This window comes from Glandiceps talaboti, chromosome 2 (assembly GCF_964340395.1).
Source record: "Glandiceps talaboti chromosome 2, keGlaTala1.1, whole genome shotgun sequence".
In the NCBI taxonomy this organism is placed as follows: domain Eukaryota; kingdom Metazoa; phylum Hemichordata; class Enteropneusta; family Spengelidae; genus Glandiceps; species Glandiceps talaboti.
Window position 1 is genome coordinate 1,308,527 of NC_135550.1, and position 25,831 is coordinate 1,334,357.

General features: G+C 39.4%; 1 protein-coding gene across 1 annotated transcript in view; it reads right to left on the reverse strand.

The window, feature by feature from the left end:
- LOC144453777 (putative E3 ubiquitin-protein ligase UBR7) overlaps positions 1–25,831 on the reverse strand; it is an 81,907-nt gene that overhangs the window by 18,041 nt on the left and 38,035 nt on the right. The window contains exons 7-9 of the mRNA XM_078145129.1: positions 18,740–19,108; positions 7,130–7,295; positions 1,360–1,421 (exon numbers count right to left, since the gene is read on the reverse strand). Coding sequence (XP_078001255.1) covers positions 1,360–1,421; positions 7,130–7,295; positions 18,740–19,108 — 597 coding nt within the window. The remainder of the gene's footprint in view (positions 1–1,359; positions 1,422–7,129; positions 7,296–18,739; positions 19,109–25,831) is intronic.

The following is a 25,831-nucleotide window of genomic DNA, read 5'->3' on the forward strand; positions in this document are numbered from 1 at the left end:
GAAAGGTCTCACTTGATTGGCTCACCCTTCGCTATTCCCGTTTTCAAGAGACAGAATGAAGTGCCACGTAGTACAGCAATGGCGCGAGATCGCCTGTTGGACGACTTTCCCACCGGGTGTGCTTTTCGAAAACTACACAACACATGATAAGCTTTTATGACACGGAATCATAGAAAATCTACCCCGTTTCCAAACTAATCGTAATTTTATCACGAATAGACAACCGGAGTTGGTCAAAATAGCAAATTAAAAATCAAATGAATTTTACTATGACCGTGAATTCATATAGCCGGTGGTTTGAATTCTGAGCTCCCTAATATATGTATACCTATCGAAAAGACACTATCCCGTCGGACTACCTGCAATGGGTATTTTAGTAACCTCTCACTTGATCATGAGGTGCATATACTGGAATGAACCATTCTGTAGGAGGGGTGGAGAATTTGGATTGAAGTTTACAACCCTTTTTCGAACAAATATTTGTCATTTGGGCGCCCAATGCGTATAATTAAGTCTATAGCACATATTACATTGCTTGTTTGACATCAATAGTGTCTTTTGAAAAGTTGCACTTTACCTAAAGTCTCGTGGACTGATTTCCAATATGGCGTCGGTCATAATGCTCATTAACATATTCATTTTTTTTTTCAAAATACAAAAAAAAAAATCATAAAAAATAGAAGAGAAGACTTGAAATTAACAAATCTAAGTAAGCTACCCTCTGTGCATCAACACACCAGATATCAAAGCAATCTGACTTAAAGTATATGAGGAGTTGATAAAAATGTCATTTTTGGAAAAAAAAATCATAAAAAATTGAAAATGGCAAAGATCAACTTGGCATGAACAAATCTGAATAGCCTCCCCCCAGGGAACATGCACACCAAATATCAAAGTATTCTGGCTGTTACTTTCAGAGAAGATAGTGAAAATATAAAAGTTTGACGGACACCTATACACTCTATACAACCTATACCTTAAGCTACACTTTCAGCTTTCGCTGACAGCGGAGCTAAAAACCATTAGCTACATATATGCAAATGACTAATTAATGTTCATTGGATGTTTACCAAAATCTAATCAGTTCTTTTCATTACCATATGGAAGATATGTATAATAAGTTTCATTAGAATCGATGCAGCAGATAATGTGCCCACAGACAAACGTCACACGGTGTTGAAAAGGCTGTCATAATGAATGCGTACACCAGAACGAGGCTCTTCAGTAAGGCATTATTGCATAACTTACCACCAGACAGTAAGTCAGATGGTGAAAAGCCTGGAATTTCATACAGATGCACACAGAATCCGCAAATTAAAGATGTCATATACAGTTTACAATGAGCATAGATAGACATACCTTGCCTTGTTCTGCAAACTTTCTCAGATACTCTTTCAGCTCAGTTTTCATGTCATTATAGCCTTGGGGGATAAAAGAAGAATATAAGTTTGATGTATCTGAATATATAGCAATACTGTTGTTACAACATTGCAATATTCACAGAGACATTGAACTCTACATGTACAGTTATAACTTATATAAGCCCTTCAGACTCACAGTGCCTAGCTAGACCAGATTTAAACTGAATGCCTTCCATAAGGGTATAGTCTTGCAATTTCATGATTTATGCAAGAAATTTATTGTCAACAATGTTGTTCAAATGCCCGCCTCCTATTCTCAGCACAGGAAAGCTTGCCATCCTTGACTTCACTTGGCTTTCGTGATCCCCTACATGCACGGGATATGCACACCCGTTTCCTTGGCAAATAATTGTACGAAATTCAAACCAACGCCATATTTTCTGAGCAGTAACTCGGAAATAGTGAAAGTGGCAGTTCTTGTTTGGCTATCAGATAGGCAATATAATTCTTTATTTTCAATTCTGCTATTTTGTTACCACCCTTTAAGTACTACGGTAGTTATACCGAAAGCTTTCACCAAGGGACTGGATGCCTCTGGTCTCAAAATATATGTCTTTGAATTCGCTTGAACGTGTGTCACCAAAATGGAGTGTTCCATTAAAGTTTGTTTGTTTTTCAACCAATTTTCCCTGTTCCAACATGAAATCAGACTTCTTTTTCGAGAATTAGCAATATCGACACCATTCTCACTAAATACTGCCATCTATTAGGTACTTCCTGTTTTCACTGGTATAGATGTTCATCCATTCAAATTGTTCAAGCCATTGTGCCATTTTACATCTTAAGGTTTTCCAGACTGTGGCTATTTATCTTTTGAAGCCACCACATTTGAAACATCACCTGTTGTCTTGTTGCGAATAGCGGGTTGTTCATCATTTCCAATGTCTGGGGCAGACCTGAGGAGCCAATGAAAAGACCAGAAAAGGGCAAATTGTGTCGGAATCAAAGACTTGCCGACATAGTCATGTCAAACAATAAATGTATCAAATTTCAGTACACTGCTCACGTGAATGGTCGTCCATTGTTATCTAAAGGAAGTGTCAATCAAATCTAACGTCAACAACTTTGTCTTCACATTGGAGTCAGAGCATGTCAGTCAGAGTCTACATGTACACTGTGACGTATAAATTACTTGCGAGGGTGACCTTCAAAATTGTCGGTAAAATGCTGGTATATGTGAAATTTCACCGTTTATATACCAGTAAATTTAGAATGTCACCTGCTGAACTCCAATAATTATTAATATTTTACTGGCATTGGCAAAGTTTTCATCAGCAACTTTCTAGACTGCTTGGACTATTGAAAAAAGTAAAAACAATATTTTCAATTTTAAAATAGTGAAGAGATTGAATGAAGTTTTGTAGGTGAAATCTCCAGCATGATTGCCTGCAGATGCGATCTTACGGCCAACCACACATGTAATAATGGGAAGCTTTTATAGAAAGTTGTAGCATAGATCTCATGGTGGGCGTGTTTAAGGCCAAGAAAAAGAAAAGAATTGTTTTCTGGTGAGTTTGCATCACTTAAATACCCCGCCTAGATCATATTTCTTGTGTTTGTCCTGCCAATGCAGACTGCAGATCCAAGGGAAAATAAAAAATAACTATCCCTACATTAACTCTTGTGATGCCGTGTCATGGATATCCACAACGTAGCACTTCCACATTCTAGGACACGTCGTTGATATCAATGACAACAGAGTAATTTGCATATGCTGTCAATAAAGTGATTATCGTTGTCCCGCTCTTATGCCCATAATAAGTAATGAACACGATGTTATCCCGTTAAATATTGAATTATTCAGGCCGGAAACAGTCACATGTTCGATTTCTTTCACTTTTTGCCACTGAATGCAAATAGCACCTACTTAGCAATGCCTAATATGGATGTTGACCTTCGACATTATGAATATGAATATATAATTTGTGTCATCACACCACTTTAGGCAACATTTCCTGACCAGAAACAACAACTTTCTTTTGTGTGGCCATGGCATCTAATTACCAAAAATATGCCAATAACTTATTAAAAATAAAAGCTAAATCAATAATATTTTCAGGACAGATGGGCTATGGTATCGCAAATGTATGTACCAAGTTATCATGATTTTGAAGCATGCATTCTTGAGATATAGCCTAATTACCGAAAAACCATTAATTATGATAATTGCTCATTAATATTCATGACATGTTTACCAAATCAGTTCTTGCCATTATCCTATGGAACATGTGTGCCGAATTTTGCTTGAATTGAGCCAGTCATTTTTTTAGAAATGGTGATAGAGACACACACAAACACAGACTTTTCACCCCTAATACATATCCTTCCATAAGGAATGAAAAAATACCGCCAATGGAGTTGTAGCACAACTGTACAGTTTTTAAAAATGTTTATCCATATGCTAGTCCATGCTAACAATAAATGTTCATTTGTTGAATGACTATCCAGTTGCCTATCCAACCATGTTGCTATCTTTACGGTATGCTATCATTTGGCTGTTGCTATGGGCGTGGTCATGTTGTTAGATATATTTGCATACATTTTGTATGTTTTTGTTCACTTGTCAAGAAATGAATTCCTGATATAATCTTTGCAATGTACGTGATCATTTGGCTGTTGCTATGGGTGTGGTCTTGTTGCTAGGCATATTTACATACATTTATGAATGTTTATTCAATTGTCTATTAATCCCGGTTGTTATCTTCGCAATATATATGATCATTTGGTTGTTGCTATGGGCGTGGTCTTGTTGCTAGGCACATTTGCATATATTTTTTGAATGTATATTCATTTGCCTTTCTATTCCTGTTGTTATCTTTGCAATATACGTGATTATTTGGCTGTTGCTATGGGCCTGGTCTTGTTGCTAGGGTAGTTGCATACATTTTTTGAATGTTTACTCATTTGCCTACCAGATGATGTTGTTATTTGACCAAAATATATTGCCATTTGGTTGTTGCTAAGGGTGTGGATATGGTCGATAGGGCAAGTTTTGTCAAAATGTTTTGAAGAAAATCTGCAGAATAACACTTTCAGAAACATCTCACCAATATTCAGACTCGGTGACCAAGTACTTTTTGAGATATAAGTTTTTGACCAAAAATGAACATTTTTACACCTAATTTGCATATATCTCATGGAATTATTGTGTGCTTCATATTTCTTCGTCCATACATTCCTAGATGCATTCCCATTAAATTTCAGCCGAACATGCTCAGTAGTTTTGGAATTATAGATTTGTAACCAAAAAGACACATTTTTAGCCCTAATTTGCATATCACTGATGGAATCATGATGTCATGAACAAATCTTACTTTACACCCCCTTAAGAATGTTCCCACCAAATTTCGCACCAATCTGCCCAGTAGTTTCTGAGTTTAAGTTTTTTGACCAAAAATCATTTTTTGACCCAAATCACACACCTGTGATGCGATCATTTTGATTTGAACAATTTCCCAACTAGACACCCAAGGTAATGGACCCACCAAATATCATGGCAATCGGTTTAGCAGTTTTTGACTTTAAGTTGTTTACACACAAACACACAAACACACACACACACACACACACACAGGTGCCAGGCGATCCCTATAGCACTACTGAACCTCAGTACTGGGAGGATGGAACTAGTAAATATCATTTCCAATGAAAGCATGTTTTGCAGATACAGCAAAATGTTTTACAATTTGAATTGCAGTATGAATTTATTGTTTACTTGTATGGATGTTATGGTACATGAAGTAGCTACATGGGACAGGTTATTCATTTTCTCATTTTGCATCAAGAAATTTCATTTGAGTGTGGAAGGGGTAATTAACATGAATTGAAGGAATTACATATGTTTCTTGTGTGTCAGTTTTGAAATGACATGGCCCCTTTAAGAAATCTAGTGTCAACTACTACCAGCACATTACTTGCCAAACTCATAACGACAACTATACGGTAGACCTCTGCTGCACACAAATGTTCGTGACACATGTACATCTCACCAATTAGCACCACTTAGTCGCCGAGATCACAACCTGGTTCATTTGGTACTGAAATACCGACTGATCATTCAAAGAGAACCAGCAAAGAATGTAACAACTCATTTAACAACTTAAAGTGGACACCTGATGCTATTACCATGCTATGGGGTTCATCAGAACATGTTCATAGATTATATCGATCTATTTCTGCCATTGATGAACTTGTTGAAACAATACCAAACTATATAAACTTCTGTGTGGAAAACATGATACCTCAAAATATTTCCAAACAACAAGCCATGGATCATAAAAGGAGTGAAGGAAATCAACCAAAAGAAACTAATCTTTGCTAGTAAGAACACTGACCAATTGAAAACTGTAGAGAAAGAACTCAAAGGTATGATCAGAGAGAAAAGGAAAGTTTATAGATGTAGAGTACAGAAAAATTTCATAAATAATAGGAAAAAAGTCTGGTCTAGTATTAAGTTGATGAGTGGCTATAGTTGTAAAAATGAGAGTGTTACAACAGTACCTGAACTAACTACTGAATACGCAGATAATCTGAATGCATTCTATAATAGGTTTAATTGTCGTGAACTAGAGTATTTGAAAGCCTCATTGGTCTTGGGAATGACAATAACAAATTAACTTTCAAAACCATAGAAGGCCAAGTTCGAACTCTTGTCAACAAAGCTACTCTGAACAAAGCTGCTGATCCAGACTTTATTTCCCCATGTATTCTTAAATTGTGTTCACATCAATTTTATAGGAGTGTGCCCTACAGTGGCAGCCCTATTACTTTGCTCTGGCAACAAGGCATTTTTCTTGCTTATTTGGATTGTCCTTCATCGAAATTCAAAGCCATTGACTTGTAAATATTTCAGGACTACTCTGGATAACACTGAGACTTGTCTTTTGCAAGACCTTTAAAGATATCAGATAAGTGTACTCAGTTGGGTTGGTCTTTTCAAAACTATTTCAATTGTCAATTGAAAGTAGCACTGTTCCACGTTATTGGAAAACAAATTGTATCATCCTTGTTCCAAAAATATCAAGGCCAACTAAGAATAATAACTGCAGACCAGTAGCACTGATGTGGATAAAATGTCTTGAACAAATTCTATTGAATTATCTTGTTCAAACATTATTGTATCAACATCCACTACAGTTTGCCGACTGATATCACAGAAGTACAGATGATGCAGTTCTTTCCCCTCTACATACATCCATCATCTCAACGTTACTAATGCACTGGGTCAAATATTCTTTGTGGAATTTTCTAGTGCATTTAACACCACATCTCCTAACTTGATCATTAGAAAGTTGGACTAACATTCTGGTTAGGCGGATACAGTTCATGAAATTGAACTCAACGCACTCAGATAATCGACTGATAAACGCTGGCGCACTTCGAGGATCAGTGATATCTCCATCCTTGTTTACCATGTTTACATCTGACTACTCCAATACATGTGGACAGTATTGATAGGCTTTACAAATTTGCTGATCATAAATTTATTGACTATTGTATTTCTTACTGGGGTGGTAGTATCACAAAGTTGTTTGGCCTTGATCAGACAAGGCTTCGAATCTCACTATTTCTTGCACGACTTTGCTGCAAATGAACTTTTGCAATTTGCCGATAATTTTTTTGAATTATGTAAAAAAAAAGTTGTGGGTGGCAGTAAAAATCTAGGCTGGGTCAGGTTATCGGAACCAAACAATTGTTTTTGGCCTTACCATGTAAAACTTCCACTTGTTGTACTCTATTCATTCCAGAAAAAGCCCTCATGCCTTGTTCATACTGTGACCCTTCCACTTGTTTAGATTTCCCCTTCTGTTCATAATGGTGCACAGTATCGGACTCATCCAGTAGAAATGTCACATCTTTATCTTCATACAATTTCTAGACCAAAAAACAAATTCAGTAAGTTAGTGAGATAGCCAATCTGATAAAAATCTCATATGCTGAATATGGCTCAATATCTTTATTGTCGTTTTTTCATTTTGATTGTCTAGGGAATGATTACCACCTTCCCACATCTGACCATGTGTAATAGAAATTCTTGATTGACAGTTGATGATTTGAGAGGATTACTGAACCAATCAGTGAGCTTCTTTCTCAAGACTGTAGTGGCTTACTGTGGGCATATGCTTGTTATCGGTTAGAGCTAGGACGGAACCAGTCAAGTGTTTTTAATCAATGTTGCCTGTATTTCATCATATCATATAGCCAACATGTTGCCGTGTGATGGCTCACTGTACAATGACTATGATGGCCTGTGAAATTCAGCATACGTACATCAGTGATTACATACAATGTACTGCACATTTGTGTGAGTACATGTAGTATAGAGAATGGGTGTGTAGCCAGAGTTTATACTAAATGCCAGCCAGGGTGTAGCCACTGTTTCCACCACACCACATTACATCTGGGGTGTAGCCACAGTTTTCACCACCATACCCTGGTAGTGTATGTTACAGTATGTGTAGCCACAGTTTGTAAATTATATGTTTTTCTATGTGGAAAAATGCATTGGTGATACCCTAGGATTGTAAAATACGGTATGATCCCATGCTAAGCTACCCCTTGGGTAGCGTAGCACAGAGGGGTAATTATGTAGTGATTTATTAAACAGGAAGTGGGTAGTATCTGATTTGAGGTGACGCTGGTTTCACATTATGATCCCATGCAAAGATACCCCCACGGGAATGGGCAAGTATAAAATAGAGATAAAATTGGTACCAAATGATGATTTCCAAGCGAATCACCCCTCGAACATTTTTCAAACGTGTATTATACTTCAAATGTATATACTCATATAATACATGATGTAATTTAATAACAATTTCCTTCTGTGCAAGTGTGTCAATAGGCTGCTCATCAACCTGTATTTTATAGCAACAAGTCATTGAGAATGACATAGTCCCCGCTATGATTGGGTTTTAAGGAATTATCACTACTCTGATCATGCAACAACACTTGTGAACCTAAATCAAACAAACTTAGATATGTTGTGTCTGCTTGTTGGACATGGGACATGCCTACAACAATAAAAGATGGGTCGGGTATGGGGGATCGTATCACGACGAAAATGGATATGCACATGTATGTTATAAAACACTGTCCTAATACCAACTTTGAATGAGATCTGTTCAAGCATGTCTGAGTTGTGGCTTTGGACATAGAAAAATTGCAAACAAAATGGCTGCCAGGCGGCCATATTGGATCATATCACAACAACAATGAATATGCACATGTATGTCATAGAACACTGTCTTAATACCAACTTTGAATGAGATCTGTTCAAGCATGTCTGAGTTAACATAGAAAAATCGCAAACAAAATGGCTGCCAGGCGCCCATATTGGATCGTATCACGATGAAAATGGATGTGCACATGTATGTCACAGAATACTGTCCTAATACCAACTTTGAATGAGATCTGTTCAAGCATGTCCGAGTTATGGCTTTGGACATGGAAAATTCGCAAACAAAATGGCTGCTAGGCAGCCATATTGGATCATATCATGAAACAAATTGACGTGCATATGTATGCCATTGTATGTTGTCCCTGTACCAAGTTTGAAAAAAATCGGTCCAGGCATCTCCAAGAAACGGCTGCGGACGCACGGACAGACGGAACCCAATCCATAAGTCCCCGTCCCGGACTTTGGCCGGCGGGGACTAATTATGGCTATTGCCAAAACCACACACTGGTACTAAACAATTTAACTTATAACATTCAATATTCTCATGTCATATCAGATATTTAAAAATTTGCAGGAGGATTTACATAATTATCAAGTTGAGTTTATATAAAAGATAATAACCTCATAATACCAATATTCAGCATCCTTTTTTTTTTAAATATTTGAACCCGGATGTCCATAATCGTCCATTTTATCTTTTAATTCCATCATTATATACAATTTACAACTGTCATAAAATAATTCCCTTCATTCATGATAATCATCATCATATTCTATAAAAGAATCGCATTTTATAATAGTATAGAGCATTTATACACTTAAGTATACTCAGATATTTATGTATTTTTTTTTTGTGTCTGTCATTTTTTTATATTTAAGATTGGGTATTTCATTGTGTTTTTATATATTCAAGTACATATTCATTTAATACAAACACACTTAATAACACCATTCAATGATGACTATAGTGGATACCTTATGTTGTTTTTATCAATATTGTGATGTCCATATGCATAGTTTGTAATGCCATCATCTAATAAAAATAGATTTTATTTATTTTAATGGTGTGATAATGAACAGTATGATTAGTCTTCAAAATAAAAAACACCATGAGTGCGTCTGAAATTAGACATGGAATATCACTTACTCATCGCTATTTCCATCTACAGTTTCATAGTTTCTCTAAAACACATTCTTATATTACAAGAAGGTACTACTTATTGGGAAATTTCCACTACGTAAATAATAAAAAACATCATATATTGTAAGATATGATAAAGATATGATAAAGTGATCAAGATGGCGCCGAACAAAAGCGACACAGTTTTAAGAGCTCTTATAATCACCTTATTTATTAGCTTTTTACTCACTGAATCATTGGGATTATTATCCTACAATAGAGAGGAACTACTGGACCTTCAAGTTGTGGAGAGGTTAGCAATGAAGTCATATCAAGACTAAATTTGATCGAGAAATCTTTGTTCACAAATTCAGCCACTGAACAGAAACCTAAGTCCAGTCGCACGTATGGTCGACAGGTGCAAAGACAAGGTAAACATGACAGGGTGTTGACACGTCTCCGTTTGAAACGGAACTACATCAACCGTTACCCAGTATATTTCTCAGAAATTTTCGTTCTTTACGCCACAAGATCGATGAACTATGCTGCCTCATTCATACTCGGAAAGACTATTATGACTGTTCTATTTTTTGCTTTACTGAGACATGGCTAAATTCATCTGTGCCTGATTCGGTCCTAGTGCCTTCTGGGTTTACACTTTTTCACTCAGATCATGCATTTAATGAAGTGGATAAATCTATAGGTGGTGGACTCTGTTTCCAATTAAATGATTCTTGGTGCACCGATGCTCGGGTCATCTCACACTCATGTACACCAGAGTTGGAAACTAAAGTCATTAAAAGTCAACCATTTTATCTGCCCAGAGAATTTGGATCTGTTCTATTGTATGCTATGTACATGCCTCCAGGTGCTAATGCTAAATTGGCTATTGACCAACTTTCAGCCGTTATTACAAAACATGAAAATAATTATCCTGGGTCATTTTGTACTGTTGGGAGATTTCAACCATGCAAATTTACGGAATGGCCTTCCCAAATACTATCAACATGTAGACTGTGCAACCCGTCATGACAAGACATTAGACCATTGCTATAAAAGGTGCTTATCGGTCATTGAAACATGCTCCACGCGGTAACTCCAATCATGGTTCATGTGTACAGACAACAACTTAAACGCGGAAAAACAACAAAACATTTTGTTCCTCAATGGACAGAAACAACCATACAACTTCAGGGCTCGTGTACAGACTTTAACATATTTATCGAAACTGCGGCTGACCTTGATGAGTGCACCACAGTCACTATGTCCTATATCAAATTTTGTGAGGAGTTGTGCATTCCGAGGAAGCTGGTAAAAACTTATCCTAATGATAAACCCTGGTTTGACAGGTCAGTTGGTATCCAACTCCGTGCAAAAGAGGGAGACTAATGTTCATTTTATAGTTAAGAAAGCACAGCAATGATTACTCTTTCTGAGACGATTAAGGAGCTTTCGTGTATTAAAGTCAGAAATTGTTAAATTTTATCGGGCAGTGATTGAGAGTGTCTTGACTTTCTCATTCATTGTCTGGTATGGTAATACCACAGTGGGTGACAGGAAGCGACTCAATCGGGTCAACAGTGCCAGAAAAAAATCATTGGATGCAGTCTCCCATCACTTGACGATCTCTACAGAGCTCGAGTGTTGAAATAATCTATGGCTATCATCCGCGATGAGTACCACCCTGCACATAATTTCTTTCAATTGATGCATTCTGGTGAACGGTATCGTTCAATCAAGTCTGGTTCCAATCGATCTTTAAACAGTTTTTATCCTACAGCTGTTAGAACCTTGAACGAATCTAACCTGAGTATCTCGAGAATGCATCGATTTCGCCTCTTTACTTTTCACCCATGTAATTGTATCGTATGTTCATTGTTGTTTTTGTTTTTATTTTTTTAGTCCCCGCCGGACGAAGTTCGTGACAGGGACTTATGGATTGGGTTCCGTCCATCCGTCCAGAGCCATTTCTTGGAGATGCCTGGACCGATTTTTTTCAAACTTGGTACAGGGGCAATAAACTATGACATACATATACACGTCAATTTGTTTCATGATACGATCCAATATGGCCACCTAGCAGCCATTTTGTTTGCGAATTTTCCCTGTCCAAAGCCATAACTCAGACATGCTTTAACAGATCTCATTCAAAGTTGGTATTAGGACAGTATTCTATGTCATACATGTGCATATTCATTGTTGTCACGATACGATCCAATATGGCTGCCTAGCAGCCATTTTGTTTGCGAATTTTCCATGTCCAAAGCCATAACTCAGACATGCTTGAACAGATCTCATTCAAAGTTGGTATTAGCAGTATTCTATGACATACATGTGCATATTCATTGTTGTCGTGATACGATCCAATATGGCTGCCTGGTAGCCATTTTGTTTGCGAATTTTCCATGTCCAAAGCCATAACTCAGACATGCTTGAACAGATCTCATTCAAAGTTGGTATTAGCACAGTATTCTGTGACATACATGTGCATATCCATTTTCGTTGTGATACAATCCGATAAGCAGCCATTTTGTTGGCGCAGTTTTCATGTCCAAAGCCATAACTTAGACATGCTTGAACAGAGTAGTGATATCAAAAACAACCATATGAGGCCAAACAACATTAACCAGGTTTGAAAATGTGATTACAGTACCACTTGAGAGCTCTGACTGGACTTAAAAGATGTTCTTTTCGGTCCCTTCCCACCAGCGTGGCTAAATCCTTTATGATAATGGGAGAAGCCATGGAACCTAAAACCTGATTTTCAGAAATGAACTTAGGATGAGTCCGAAGTACTGTAACCACTGGATTCGACCCTGTCCAATATCTAGTGTGTGGATCTCGCTTCTACGACTGCCTGAAGCAAGAGCTAGTAGGAACGTCGTTTTAAGTGTGAGAAATTACAAGTAAGTGTTGAGTACTAGTGAGAGACTCCACTGGGGAGCTGAAATGGGCCGAGGGGGTCTCTTAATGTAGAAGTTCCTTATCAAACTAGATAAGATCTCATTTTGTCCAAAGTCTGGGCCCCCAACACTCCTAATGGTACTAGAAATAGCTGAGCGGTATACCATTATGGTTTGGACAGCTAACTTCTGTACATCAAATAGTTCAAACAGAAAGGCAGTTAACTGTTGTGTAGTAACTTGGAGTGGATCAATCGATCGTTGATTACACCAACTACAGAATCTCTTCCACTTTTCCCCGTAAGTGGCAAGGGTACTTGCACGATAGGGTCTTGCAATGACCGCGGCAGTCTTGCGAGAAAATCCCTTTGCAATGAGAGATCGTTCGACAATCTGAATGCGTGTAGATGGAACGTCTCTGGATGTGGGTGAAGGATGTTCCGTCCCTGTGACAACAGATCCTCCCTCTGGGGCAGTTTGCATGAAAGATCTATTAGGAGAGACAGTAACACTGGGAACCACAAGTGGTTTGGCCACAGTGGAGCGACTAGAGATAGTACACACTTTTCCTCTTGAATTTTTCTGAGGATTAGTGGTAGTAGGGGTAGAAGTGGGAAGGCGTAGGCCTCCAACCCCTCCCAACTGAAAGACATGGCATCCACTGCCATTGCTCTGTGATCTGGTACTGGAGTTTGGCAGTTTGCGATTGAGAAATGTCGCGAACAGGTCGACTACTGGCTTGTTCCACCTGAAGATGATTTGATTGGCTACATTCTGTGGAATCTCCCATTCCGTGGGGCGAACTTGGATGCAGCGCAAGAGTGCATCTGCAATCCCATGCGCTTCCCTGGAAGGTGCCGCGCCCTTAGTGTTATCTTCCTGTCTTTGCACCAGACCATTAGGTCCCAGGTGAGATAACATAGGGTTGGTGACCTGGTCCCCCCCATTTTGTTGATGTAAACAACCACTGTTGTGTTGTCGGTATTCACTAGCACACAGTGTGTTACACCAGGTGTTCGAAATGGCAAAGAGCTAGAACAACAGCCTGCATTTCCAACCAGTTGATATGATGGAGGCTGGATGGTAGATCCCAAGTACCTGAGGTCCAGTGGTGGTCCAGATGGGCTCCCCTTCCCACTTTGGACGCATCGGTAAAATGGGAAATATCTCTTTTCCAACTCGACAATTGTTTTCCTTCCAACACTGCCTCTTTGTCCAACCACCATCGTAGGTGTGGAAAAAGGGGTGGTAGGATGGGAACCGTAGACTCTGCTGATTGGATACTGGGGCGCCAGTGAGCCAACAGGTAGAGCTGAATTGGTTGCATTCTGAGTCATGCCCATGGTGAAATGTCGATGATGGAATTCATCAAACCCAACAGGGACAGAAATAGTTTGGCTTGTATGTGGGTTTGTTTCGCTATCAGTACTACAATCTTGTCTACTCGCTCTTGCGGTGGACAGACTATTCCCTGTTTGGTCATAAAACGCATCCCGATAAAAATCATGTCCTGAGTAGGAACTAAAATCGATTTGTTGGGACTCAGAAGGAATCCGAGAGACCTCAGAATAATCTGGGTGTCTCGAACAAAATGACGTAACTGTTTGACTTTCTTGTCGTGTAGCAGCCAGTCGTCTAGATAAGGATTTAGTAGAAAACCACGCGCATGGAGCATGGTCACCGGTGCGGAAACTACCCGAGTAAAGACTCTCGGCGCTGTTGTAAGGCTGAATGGTAGTGGTACGTATTCGAACACTCGACCGTCGGTTGCAAAGCGGAGAAAGGGATGACACGACTCGTGAATGGGAATGTGGTAGTAGGCGTCCTTCAAATCTATGGATGCCATCCATTCGCCTGGCTGAATAGAGGCGAGAACGGATCGGCCTGTTTCCATCTTGAATCTGGGCACTCGCAGGTACTTGTTGAGAGTGGATAGATTCAGTATCGGACGCCATCCCCTGACTTTTTTGGAACCAGGAAAAAGTGGATGTAAAAGCAGGGGTCCCGATGACTGGGCATCAATTTCCCTTATTGCGTTTTCGCCTATTAGGGAGTCGATAGCTTCCAGAAATGCTGTTTCGCTGACTGGTCAGTCTTGGAACTGGAGTAACGAACGGTACGATCGAAAGAGGGGGATCGCGTACAAAAGATAGGCGATAACCCTCTCTTACGGTAGACAAAATCTATTCGTCTGATGTAATGCATTCCCAATGTTTTGCATATAAACTTATAAGCACCCCACTGGACCGCTGTCTGTGGAGTTCACGGTCCTGTCAGGAAGGAAGTCAGGAGAACTGCTGACGACTTCCTGACCCCTGTGTTTGATTGATCGAGGAAGTGGACGGCTTACTTGGCTGACTCATGCATAGAGTGTTCGCAGCCTGACCCTGAACTTCGACGCTTGTATCCACTAGTTTGTGGCTGCTGTCTTGTAGTCGGAGTAAACATAGACACTTGCAGACCATAGCAGTGACCTGGAATTGAGGGGGTTTTGTAAATTTTGGACCCCTCTCAGTTGTGGCCGGAACTTGCTTAGCCATCTCGCTCAGCGAGCCCCCAAATAAAAATCTAGAATTGCTTGTCTTGCTAGCCCTAGCTTCTAGTTTTAGTTCGGGGGTGTACTTGACAAAATGAGCGATGCCCGCTGACATAATGACGAGTTCGTGAGATCAGTCACACTCGTTGCTACTGAGCGTGTCTGACACAGGACCACGCTTAGTCAACTCAATCGCCGTGGCGATAAACCAGTCCAGGTGTGACAATGCGTATTCATCCATGGACCTCACGAAGGAGCGAGAAACCATATAAGATTTGAAAGCAGTATAGTTGTCGTCAACTAACCTTGCTTCCTTCTCCAATGTTGGATACCCTAGCCATGGTTCAGATATATGAACCTGGTAAGACTTCGACCTGGATTTGAACCATGGGAATCGACCCGGTGGAAGGGGATCCCTGTCGTTCATACCTGCCAGTTCATTCTCAATTTGTGCTTGTCAAGACAAGACCAAATCGGCCCAAGGAAGAGACGTAGTAGGGTAAGATGACGCTCGCGACTCCTTCCCCAGCAACTGAAACATTCGGGATTCAAGCGGCTCGGGTGGAGCCGGTCATTTACAGTCGAGAAACTGCTCGTAAATCCATGAAATTACCTCTTTATAGGCAACTTTGTCACAAGTAGTGGCCACTGACGGACAGCGACTGGCTGCCCTGACTGATATTTCAGAACGGGATTCCATGTCGCTAAAATCATCATCAGAGGCATGGATCTCCAACACATCCTCAGATACCTGTGGAGACCTGCGTCCTTCCCAAGTTAAACGATCAAAACGATCTGGAAGGTCTCTATGTGGGGAGCATGACCGATCACTGTGTCTTGACCCTGAGATGGAATGATCGGATGATGACGCTCTATCCCGAGTAGTAGACCTACTACTGGAACGAGACAGCCGAGAGGGTGAAGGTTGACTTCCTGCTTCGGCCTCCTGGTTCCCCTGGGGGTGGGGGCTCATTGTCACTAGACCCGGTGTGGGGTCAGTAACAGGTGGAGTCCGCCCTTGAAAACCATGTTGAATGGTTTGCTGCCAGGCATTGGGAACACTAGGTACCATAGAGGGTGCTGTTCCCTGTGGTAAAAAGGCAGTGTTACCAGTCATCTGTGGATGAACCCCTGTATACTGATGGAAATACTGAGGGTTTGAAATTGGTTATAAGGAACGTAGAAGTGTCCCCAAGGAGAGAAATAAACTCCAGGTTGTACTCCTGTTTGGTTGGTCACAGAATCGATGGGTGTCCGGTATCTGGACTGCCCCCTCGAATTTGCCACCTGTGGTAAATTACTACGCACCACAGCAGTGGTTTGACCTTGACCAAAAGAAAAGTCCCTGACCTCCGTAGTGGGGATATATGTTCTGCCTCTCCCTGAACGATCGTATTTTTGATCGGGCGAACCTGTCCGTCATCGGGCTGGGAACGCCGAGGGAGGTAATACGGATCCCGACTATCGGGCGATAGATCGGATTCCGCGGAGCATAAATCCCCTTGTGGGTTGGACCGCGATGGTGCGGCGACAACCGCAGGCACTCCAGGATCCCTGATGGAGGGAAAAACTGTCACCTTGAAAAAGGCGGTTTTCCTGAAAAGGAGAAACGGACTTGCCTTCTTTGGAAGTACTCACCGTAGAGCAAGTCCGCTCAACTAGCAAAGACGTGCGTTGAGGGATGACGTCATCGATCTCGCCACGTCTTTCTGAAAACTTTTTAAACTGACGTCTTTCTGAAAAGTTTTACCACTGACAATCTGTCCAGTTATTGCAGAAATCGCATGTTTGGTCGGGCCGATAGGATCTGTAGTCCGCACAAAGATCATGGCCATCTCCCACAACGATGGGGTGGCCACACTTACTTACAAGAGACTTACCCGAAATCGTGACGGAAGTTCAAATGCTAAAAAATAATACAACAAGTACAACAATGGTGCCCAATACCAAACGAGGCGCCAACGAACTTGGGAAAATAAAGGTGTCCATGAAACCGTAGACGCAACACACGAGGATAAAAAAGAACGACTTAGTTGGAATCCTGAGGTATTCAGCGAAGTGTTCACTACTTAATAGGGGATAACTCGTGTCAATGTTGGCACAAGAGGATAAACTCGCAGTCCTTTATCTATTCTACGAAATTCGTCGATTTGCCAAGGAATACTGGGGATTGGCTAGTCAAGGTCATGTGACCACTACGAAGACAGGCCACAGGGTGCTGGAGGCATTAATTTATATTTGGCAATACACAAGGGGAAGCAGAGGGACACCCAAAAGTAAGCTAAAAGGTGGGTATTTGTCTGTACAGAAATTTATAATGAACAGCGATTTATTTTCACTATAATATCCCTGTCTCTAAAAATGTTGAAATTATTGATTGCAAATGTATTTTAGCATTTCAAGAGGTATATGATAAAAGCTTTACAGCCCGGATATGGGTTTTGTGGACCTTGGACATACGACTCATGGAGGGCCTGGTTCTCAAAACACATTTCCGGGCCATAAAGATTATTACTGTACTAACAAACATATTGTTTTCAGAATATGTAAAGCAAATTTCAACTATCGACAAGATAAATGTCAAAACTGTACTTCCACAACCCAGAAATTAAACTGTCATCAGTGGTCATATCGCATACCGTACGTCAAACTTTGAAATAGTGTAACAATTTCTAGGGGTACAGTGATGCCTTGATACTCATTACAATATTACAATAATCATGTTAACAGACCTACTATTACAATATTGCAATGCATGGCTATGATATGTCACCTATATGATGACCGGAGTATGGTAGCAATATACATAGTATCCAAGATCAAAACAAACATGGCGGCGCCCAGTGAACTGTATATGCATGTTCTGTGGGCGAAGTACATGTACATATACTGTGTATCATGGAATGATCATTTGACTGTCTGGGATAGTGAGAATTTTGATTCTCCAGCTTGGCAAAAGACTTTGAAAATAGTTTCGTTTTTCACATGTCGAAGTGTTCTGAATCATATGAATGGGTGGCTAGAGCACAGACAGAAATGTTAATCAATTGTGCTCATTTTCCAGGGGTTTCCACGGGTAGTTAGCATTTTTCCAGGGTTTTCCAGAGAGGGTTTGAAATTCCAGGGTTTTCAAGGACCGTGCGAATCCTGAATTTAGGTTACTTGACCTTGAACATATGGGTCATGGTCAAAAGTCATGGATTCATCAGAAAGCTCATCATAGACATATGGGTGTAGACATTCAAATGAGGTCTCTATCTATCAAACTCAGCGTTAGTGGGCAAATTAAAATTTTTGGAACAAATATGTCTGCGATTCCACAATTACTTCAAAGGTCACAAAACAAAGTAAAGTGCATATGCTGACTAAAACATCTGACATTTGTGTAAGGTTTGACTGAAATTGGCCGATTAATGTCTGAGATACAGGTGATAATGGTTGGACAGACGGACGCATGGATGGACGCACACGTACACAGGACCCAACGTAGTAGTCCCCTCTGGGCTTCACTTGGGAACTACAATGATCCAAACTGGCAGTTCAGAAATTATTGGGTGCAAACATTCAAACTGACCTTACCTTACATTTGTCACAGACACACAACTTGGTTCTCCATCCAAGAGCCCAAAAAGTTGCATGATTTTCAACTTTCACATCTCTTTTTTTCAACTCCTCAAGTTTGCATATGCATGTTGTATCATCAGAAGATTGCACTGCTTCATTCTTTTTTACTGCACAGTTTGCTGGTGTTGTTTTGCTGTCCTCTCTGTCTCTTGCTTTGTTATGATTACTTTCATCTTTACTCTGCCCAGAATTTTGTAAGCTGGCTAAACTTTTATTTTCTGTCTGTGGATGACCCTTTTCAAGTGTAATCTTCTGTGTCTTGTCACTGGTTTGATTGTCCCTTGGTGACTTTTCTTGATCATCATGTACCTCTGCTCTCTTTACCTGCAAAATCACATTATGTGATACACATGCATGATTGTGTGCTGCTACATATGGGGAATGTTTATGGCTTCAAGATATCACAAGAAATTGTCATCTTGATATTTCCAAGACAGTAACCATTAATCTATAACTTTACTGAAACTGTTTGTCAAGTGTGAACTGTAACAGAAGTTTTTGACCAGTCAGAATAGATCATCTGTGAACAGTTTGTCCCAAGTTTTGTTACATGGGAAGTGACAGTTTTCCTCTGACTAAGTGGCATATGCCTTGGGACACATCTATTCTTAAAACAAAATCTTACCAATTCTAAAAACAATTATATTCACTTTAAAGAGCTGTAAGTAAAGTGCATTTGCTTCTGTCAATCAGCCTTTTGTGATTGTGACCACAATGACACTTCCTTGCCAGGGGGAACAATAGTAAAAAAAATAGTGCCAATGGTATTGTAGCACAACTGGACACTTTAAAAAAAATATTTAGCCACATGCTGATCCATGCTAGGTATAGGAGTTCATTTGCTGAATGTTTATCCAGTTGCCTATCAAGTCCTACTGTTACCTTTACCATACACACAATCGTTTGGCTGTTGCTAAGGGCATGGTCTTGTTCCTAGGCATATTTGCATACAGTTTTTGAAGGTTTGTTCACTAGTCTATGAATCCCTGTTGTTATCTTTGCAATCAGGGTTCGTACACTTAAAGCAAAACAAAATTCCCTGACTTTCCAGGGGTTTTCCGTCAGTTTTCCAGGGGTATTCATATTGATTTTGGCCATTTTCCAGGGGTGTTGACACTAAAGTATATTTTTTGAATGACATCTAATTGTCTGATGTGGACGAGAAAAAAATTAACAACAGTTCCCATAATATGTCACAAAACATTTTAGACAATCGACACTATGCAAGATGTTGGTTTCAAAACCACGTTTGCATTCGTACGCGAAGATTAACGGAGAAACCTCTGTCATACCCCCAAAGTAGCAGTTTCGTCAAGCTGGTGCATTGATCGTGTAAGATTGAGTCGCAGCATTCGTCAGTCTAATTCAGACATATCCAGAAAAATAAATTAAAAACTAAAGTTTGCCCTCGTTATTGTATGGTTTGATGTTACTAGGTTTATAAGTCACCTAAAATAATTTTTCTTCTTCAAAATTTAGAATAAAAACGTCATTTACGTAACGAAATTTCGAGCTATGAATAACTGAATACATTCATCGCTTGCGTCTCGATGTTTATGTACGGATGCCACGAGTTGCGGAACATCGTGATTTCTCAACTCAACTTGACCATTGACGAATGTTACTGTATCGACAACATAAAACAGTAGTTTATTCTTTTAGAACATGTAACACAAATACCTATTTATCGACGACATAAAAGTCACAACCGTACTTCCACAACCCGGAAATTCAACTGCACTTCACGAGGCCCTAGCCCTAGTATTGCCATGCCTGAGCTTGTAGTATGTCGACTCGTGCGCCGAACTTGTAACAATTTCTAATCGTGGTTGATGATGCTTTGATACTCGCTACAATGTTACGATAATCTTGTTAGCAGACCTACTGTTACCCCCGGCTGGCACTGTTAAGGCAATATCATGTCCCTGAAATGACGACTGGGAGATGGAGTAGCAATATACGTAAGATCGAAACAAACACTGCGGCGCCCCCCATTCAACTACGCATAGGCAAGGTCTGTGGGGCAAAGTGTCTCGTGTACCGATCGTTTGACTGTCTGGGTTTAATCGGCGTGAATTTTGATTCACCACCGTGGCGAAAGACTTTGAAAATATTTTCGCCATTTCACATTTACGAGATTCAGAACCCTATGAATGGGTGGCACGAGCAAACATAACGATTGTCAATATTAATCGATCGATTGATCATGATTATTTTTCAGGGTTTTCCAGGGGTAGGGCGCATTTTCCAGGGTTTTCCAGGGAGGGTTTGAAATTCCAGGGTTTTCCAGGACCGTGCGAACCCTGGCAATATACACCATTGTTTGGCTGTTGCTATGGGTGTGATCATGTTGCTTGGGATATTTGCATACATTTTTAAAATGTTTACTTACTTGCATACCAGATGATGTTATTTTAGCCAAATATACTGCCATTTGGTTGTTGCTAAGGGCATGGTCATGACTGCTAGGGCCAATTATGTCAAATATTTTGAAGAAAATCTGCAGAATAACACTTTTAGAAACATCTCACCTAGTTTCAGTCTCACTGAGTACTTTTTGAGATATAAATTTATCACCAAAATTCAAATTTGTATGCCTAATGTGCATGTTACTGATGAGATCATTTTATTTTTAATATTTCTTCATCTATACACCCACAGATGCATCCCTGTTAAATTTCAGCCCAATCTGCTGAGTAGTTTTGGAATTATAGGTTTTTGACCAAAAAGACACATTTTTTAGCCCTGATTTGCATATCAATGATGGCATCATCATGTCACAAACAATTCTTAATCTAAACACCCTTAAAAATGTTCCCACCAAATTCAGACCGATCTGCCCAGTAGTTTTTGAGTTTAAGTTTTTTTGACCAAAAATCACATTTTTTTAAACCCAAATCACACACCAGCGGTAAGATCATTCTGTTTTGAACAATTTCCCAACTAGACACCAAAGGCAAAAACCCACCAAATATCATGGCAATCGGTCTGGCGGTTTTTTACTTTAAGTTGTTTACACACACACACACACATACACACACATTTTGCCATGCCTATAGCACTACTGAACCTTATCAGTTCAGTTGTGCTAAAATCAAAACAACCGCCCCAGCAGTTTTTGAGTGTAAGTCATTCACACACACACACACACACACACACACACACAGACAGACAGGCAGCCAGATGTGCTAAAAATAGAGCCAATGGTATTGTAGCACAACTGTATTTGGCTATGGGTGTGGTCTTGTTGCTAGGCATATTTATATATATTGTTTGAATGTTTATATGCTTGCCTATTAATCGCTGTTATTATTTTTCACACTATACATGTACATCATCATTTGACTGTTGCTATGGGTATTGTAATGATGTGATGATCCCATCAGTGATATGCAACTTAGGGCTAAAATGTGTATTTTGGTCAAAAATCTATAATTCCAAAACTACTGAGCAAATTGGGCTGAAACTTAATGGAGATGCCTATGGAGATATGTACATGAAGGTGTATTCACAACACGAGATAATCAGTACGATAAAGAACAATCCGAGTCCTGCCCTGTTCTTCAGGTTTGGTGGGTGATATTTAATAAATAGTTGCTGTGTAATGAAGCTCATATTTGTCATGTACATGTATGTTACTGATTGCTCAATGACATATAAATTTGAACAGACGACAGTCAGAAAAACATGTTTAGCTCTTCAATGGCAGACAAACAAATTGAATTCACACATCCTAACCCCTTAGTGATGGTGATTTCAATGCAAAACACTACACATATTCTGTGATTATCTATTGTATGGAGCACTCATTTGTCCCTGAAAAACGCAGCAAGGGGTAGTTACTCGACACCAACTCAACATAGTGTCTAGTAAAACTACAGAAGTCATCAACACCGTTGTTGATTGGTGTTGTATACAGATCCCCAAACAATGATGTAACAAACAATGAACAACTTCTACAGATCTTGAAAGAGGTAGCTACTAAACGTTGTCAATAAAGAAATGGCAGAACTATTGAATAAATTCTTCTCGTCAGTATTTACAACTGAAGATAATTCAGAACCAGGAGATCCAGTGACTTTTACATTTGATGTACAAAAACAAATAAACTGAAAACTGTCAGCATTACACAAGACATGGTAGAGTCAAAAATTAAATCCTTGGATTTAATTAAAGCACCAGGTCCAGATGGCATTACAACGAGAGTGTTAGTAGAATGCTGTTCTCAAGTTGTATATCCAATGACAATAGACCATATTCTTAAAAGCGGCCGAGATCTCACACAATGCGAGAGTTGCGCGTGATCTACTGCTTGGGGGGCATACACTTTGCATTAGTTTATCAACAATGGGCGATAGTATAGTGTCTGATGAACGATCAAAACCCAGCGTAACATTTAAAACTCTCAAAAGATGGAAGGCATCAGAACTCAAGAGCTAGTAAAAGACCATGGCCTGCCAACATCTGGAAGAAAAGATGATTTGATTGAGCGAATTTGCCTGCATGACGGCATAAGGGGCTGTACCAAACGTAATTCCTTCATTTTGGGAGGAGGGGTAAGAATTTATTTCGTTTTGCGTGCATCAAAATCGCTATAAGGGTTTTAATTCTTACTAAAGTGAAATCAAAAGAAGCAACGCTATTTTTTTGGCCTAGAAAATATGACAGTCAGAAACTTTGCCAACATACACGGAGAGAGAGATGCATGTTGTTCTAAAATAACCACATGGCCAAGTAACCCACCTGGCCAGGGAGTGATGTACAATAAATCAGTGGGGTTTTTTTAAGGCTGGTAAGCCGGTAAATGTTACCGGGGTTCCCCAATCAATTTACTGGAGTTCTCCACGGGTGTGGCCATGAAACATACATGTAGGTAAACTTTGAAAATGGTGTTTTAACTAATAAAAAGCAAGTTAACTCCATAAAATACCTCCTTCAGCATGATAATTTTTTTGGAAAAACCATGCATAGTCCGATTGTATGTTTGGCTTTCCACCATAGTACTGCGAGTCGATTGTTTCTATTTTGATACCTAATGTACCCCTGTCGCAATGAACGTAAAAAGAGGCAACACTAATGTTGCAATTTTCGTTGTCATTGTTGTGTCTACCTGGAACATTATGCCACAGGTCCATATGGAAACAGCACAGTACACTCAACACGTCAAAAAACTCACTGTCACACATGTCTAGCCATAGTTCTCTTCAACATGTTCAGATTTTTTTCAGAAAAAATTGTTGGAGATGATACGGCACGGCACCATGGTAGGGCTTCAGTGAGCACGGGTCGTTTTTTTTTAAGAAAATGAAACTGCTTTGTGTCACTGTGTGGATGGTAATGAAAGTCAAAAGAAAATGAAATAAAGCAACTATATATTTTCAAGTAGGACAGTTATCTGACAAAACTTTCTGCTTTATACAGACGACTTCGCTAAGATTTTGAAAGGTCCAAGATTGTACTGTGATGACACTTGCAATGTCTGAACTATTAAACTAAAGGGAAGAGACAGAGGGGGAACTTAGTGTTCAATACTGAAGTAGCCATGGAAAATCTTACTTTCGTATTTTATCTTAAAAGAAGCAAATCATAGACATAACACCTTTGAAAACCATAGATATTGATTTTGGAGCACATGTACTGTGCATGACCTTACGTCACCCATACTTATCAACATGTACACTAGCATCACATTCTTTCACTGTCAAAACAACAACAACTACTACTACTACTAATAGTACTACTACTAGTACAACTACTACTATTATGTAGACAGGTGGTAGCAGAGCTCTTCAAGGAAATCAATTATGTGATTCATTTTTTGACGCGATTTCAAACCATGAATACATGTTCAACATTTGAAATTACGTTACTTTGGAATTTAGAGTTTAGGGTGAAATTCAAGCATTCATTTTTTGAAACGCAATCAAAATCAAATCACTAACAACGTTTCACGTTTCAACATTTACTGGAAAGTTAGGGGGCACCTTTTACTTGTACCAGCTGAAGTTTCTTTTAAGTTTGCAGTTTGGCACCGTGTTTAAATAATATGAAAGCAAAGATCAAAGGAAAGCAAAAACAACAAGTAACAGATACCGTCCGAATATGAACATATCCTGTTGGACGTCGTAAATGTACACATAAATTTAATTTGTAATCCATGTCTGGAGCGGGACCTTATTTCAGGCGCATATTGACTGACTGACACCATCTATCCATCCATAGAGTGACAGTTTTTTGTAATTAGATAAGATTATTTTTAGATATTGGGTTATTGTCAGCCAATATTCAACCGATCACATAAGAAAAACACTGTTCCAGACGATTGGAAACAATACACGTATGTCTAATTTTCAAAAATATCGCCAATGGCATTGAAGCACAACTGTACACTTTTTTAAAATGTTTATCCATATGCTAGTCCATGCTAACAATAGGTGTTCATTTGTTGAATGACTATCCAGTTGCCTATCCAACCATGTTGCTATCTTTACGATATATGCTATCATTTGGCTGTTGCTATGGGCATGGTCATGTTGTTAGATATATTTGCATACATTTTTGTGTTTTTGTTCACTTGTGTATGAATTCCTGATATTATCTTTGCAATATATGTGATCACTTGGCTGTTGCTATGGGCGTGGTCTTGTTGCTAGGCATATTTACATACATTTTTTGAATATTTATTCAATTGTCTATTAATCCCTGTTGTTATCTTTGTAAAATACACGACCGTTTGGCTGTTGCTATGGGCGTGGTCTTGTTGCTAGGCAAATTTACATACATTTTTTGAATGTTTATTCAATTGTCTATTAATCCCTGTTGTTATCCTCACAATATGTGTGATTATTTGGCTGTTGCTATTGGCGTGGTCTTGTTGCTAGGCAAATTTACATACATTTTTTGAATGTTTATTCAATTGTCTATTAATCCCTGTTGTTATCTTTGTAAAATACACGACCGTTTGGCTGTTGCTATGGGCGTGGTCATGGTTGCTAGAGTATTTGCATACATTTTTTGAATGTTTACTCATTTGCCTACCAGATGATG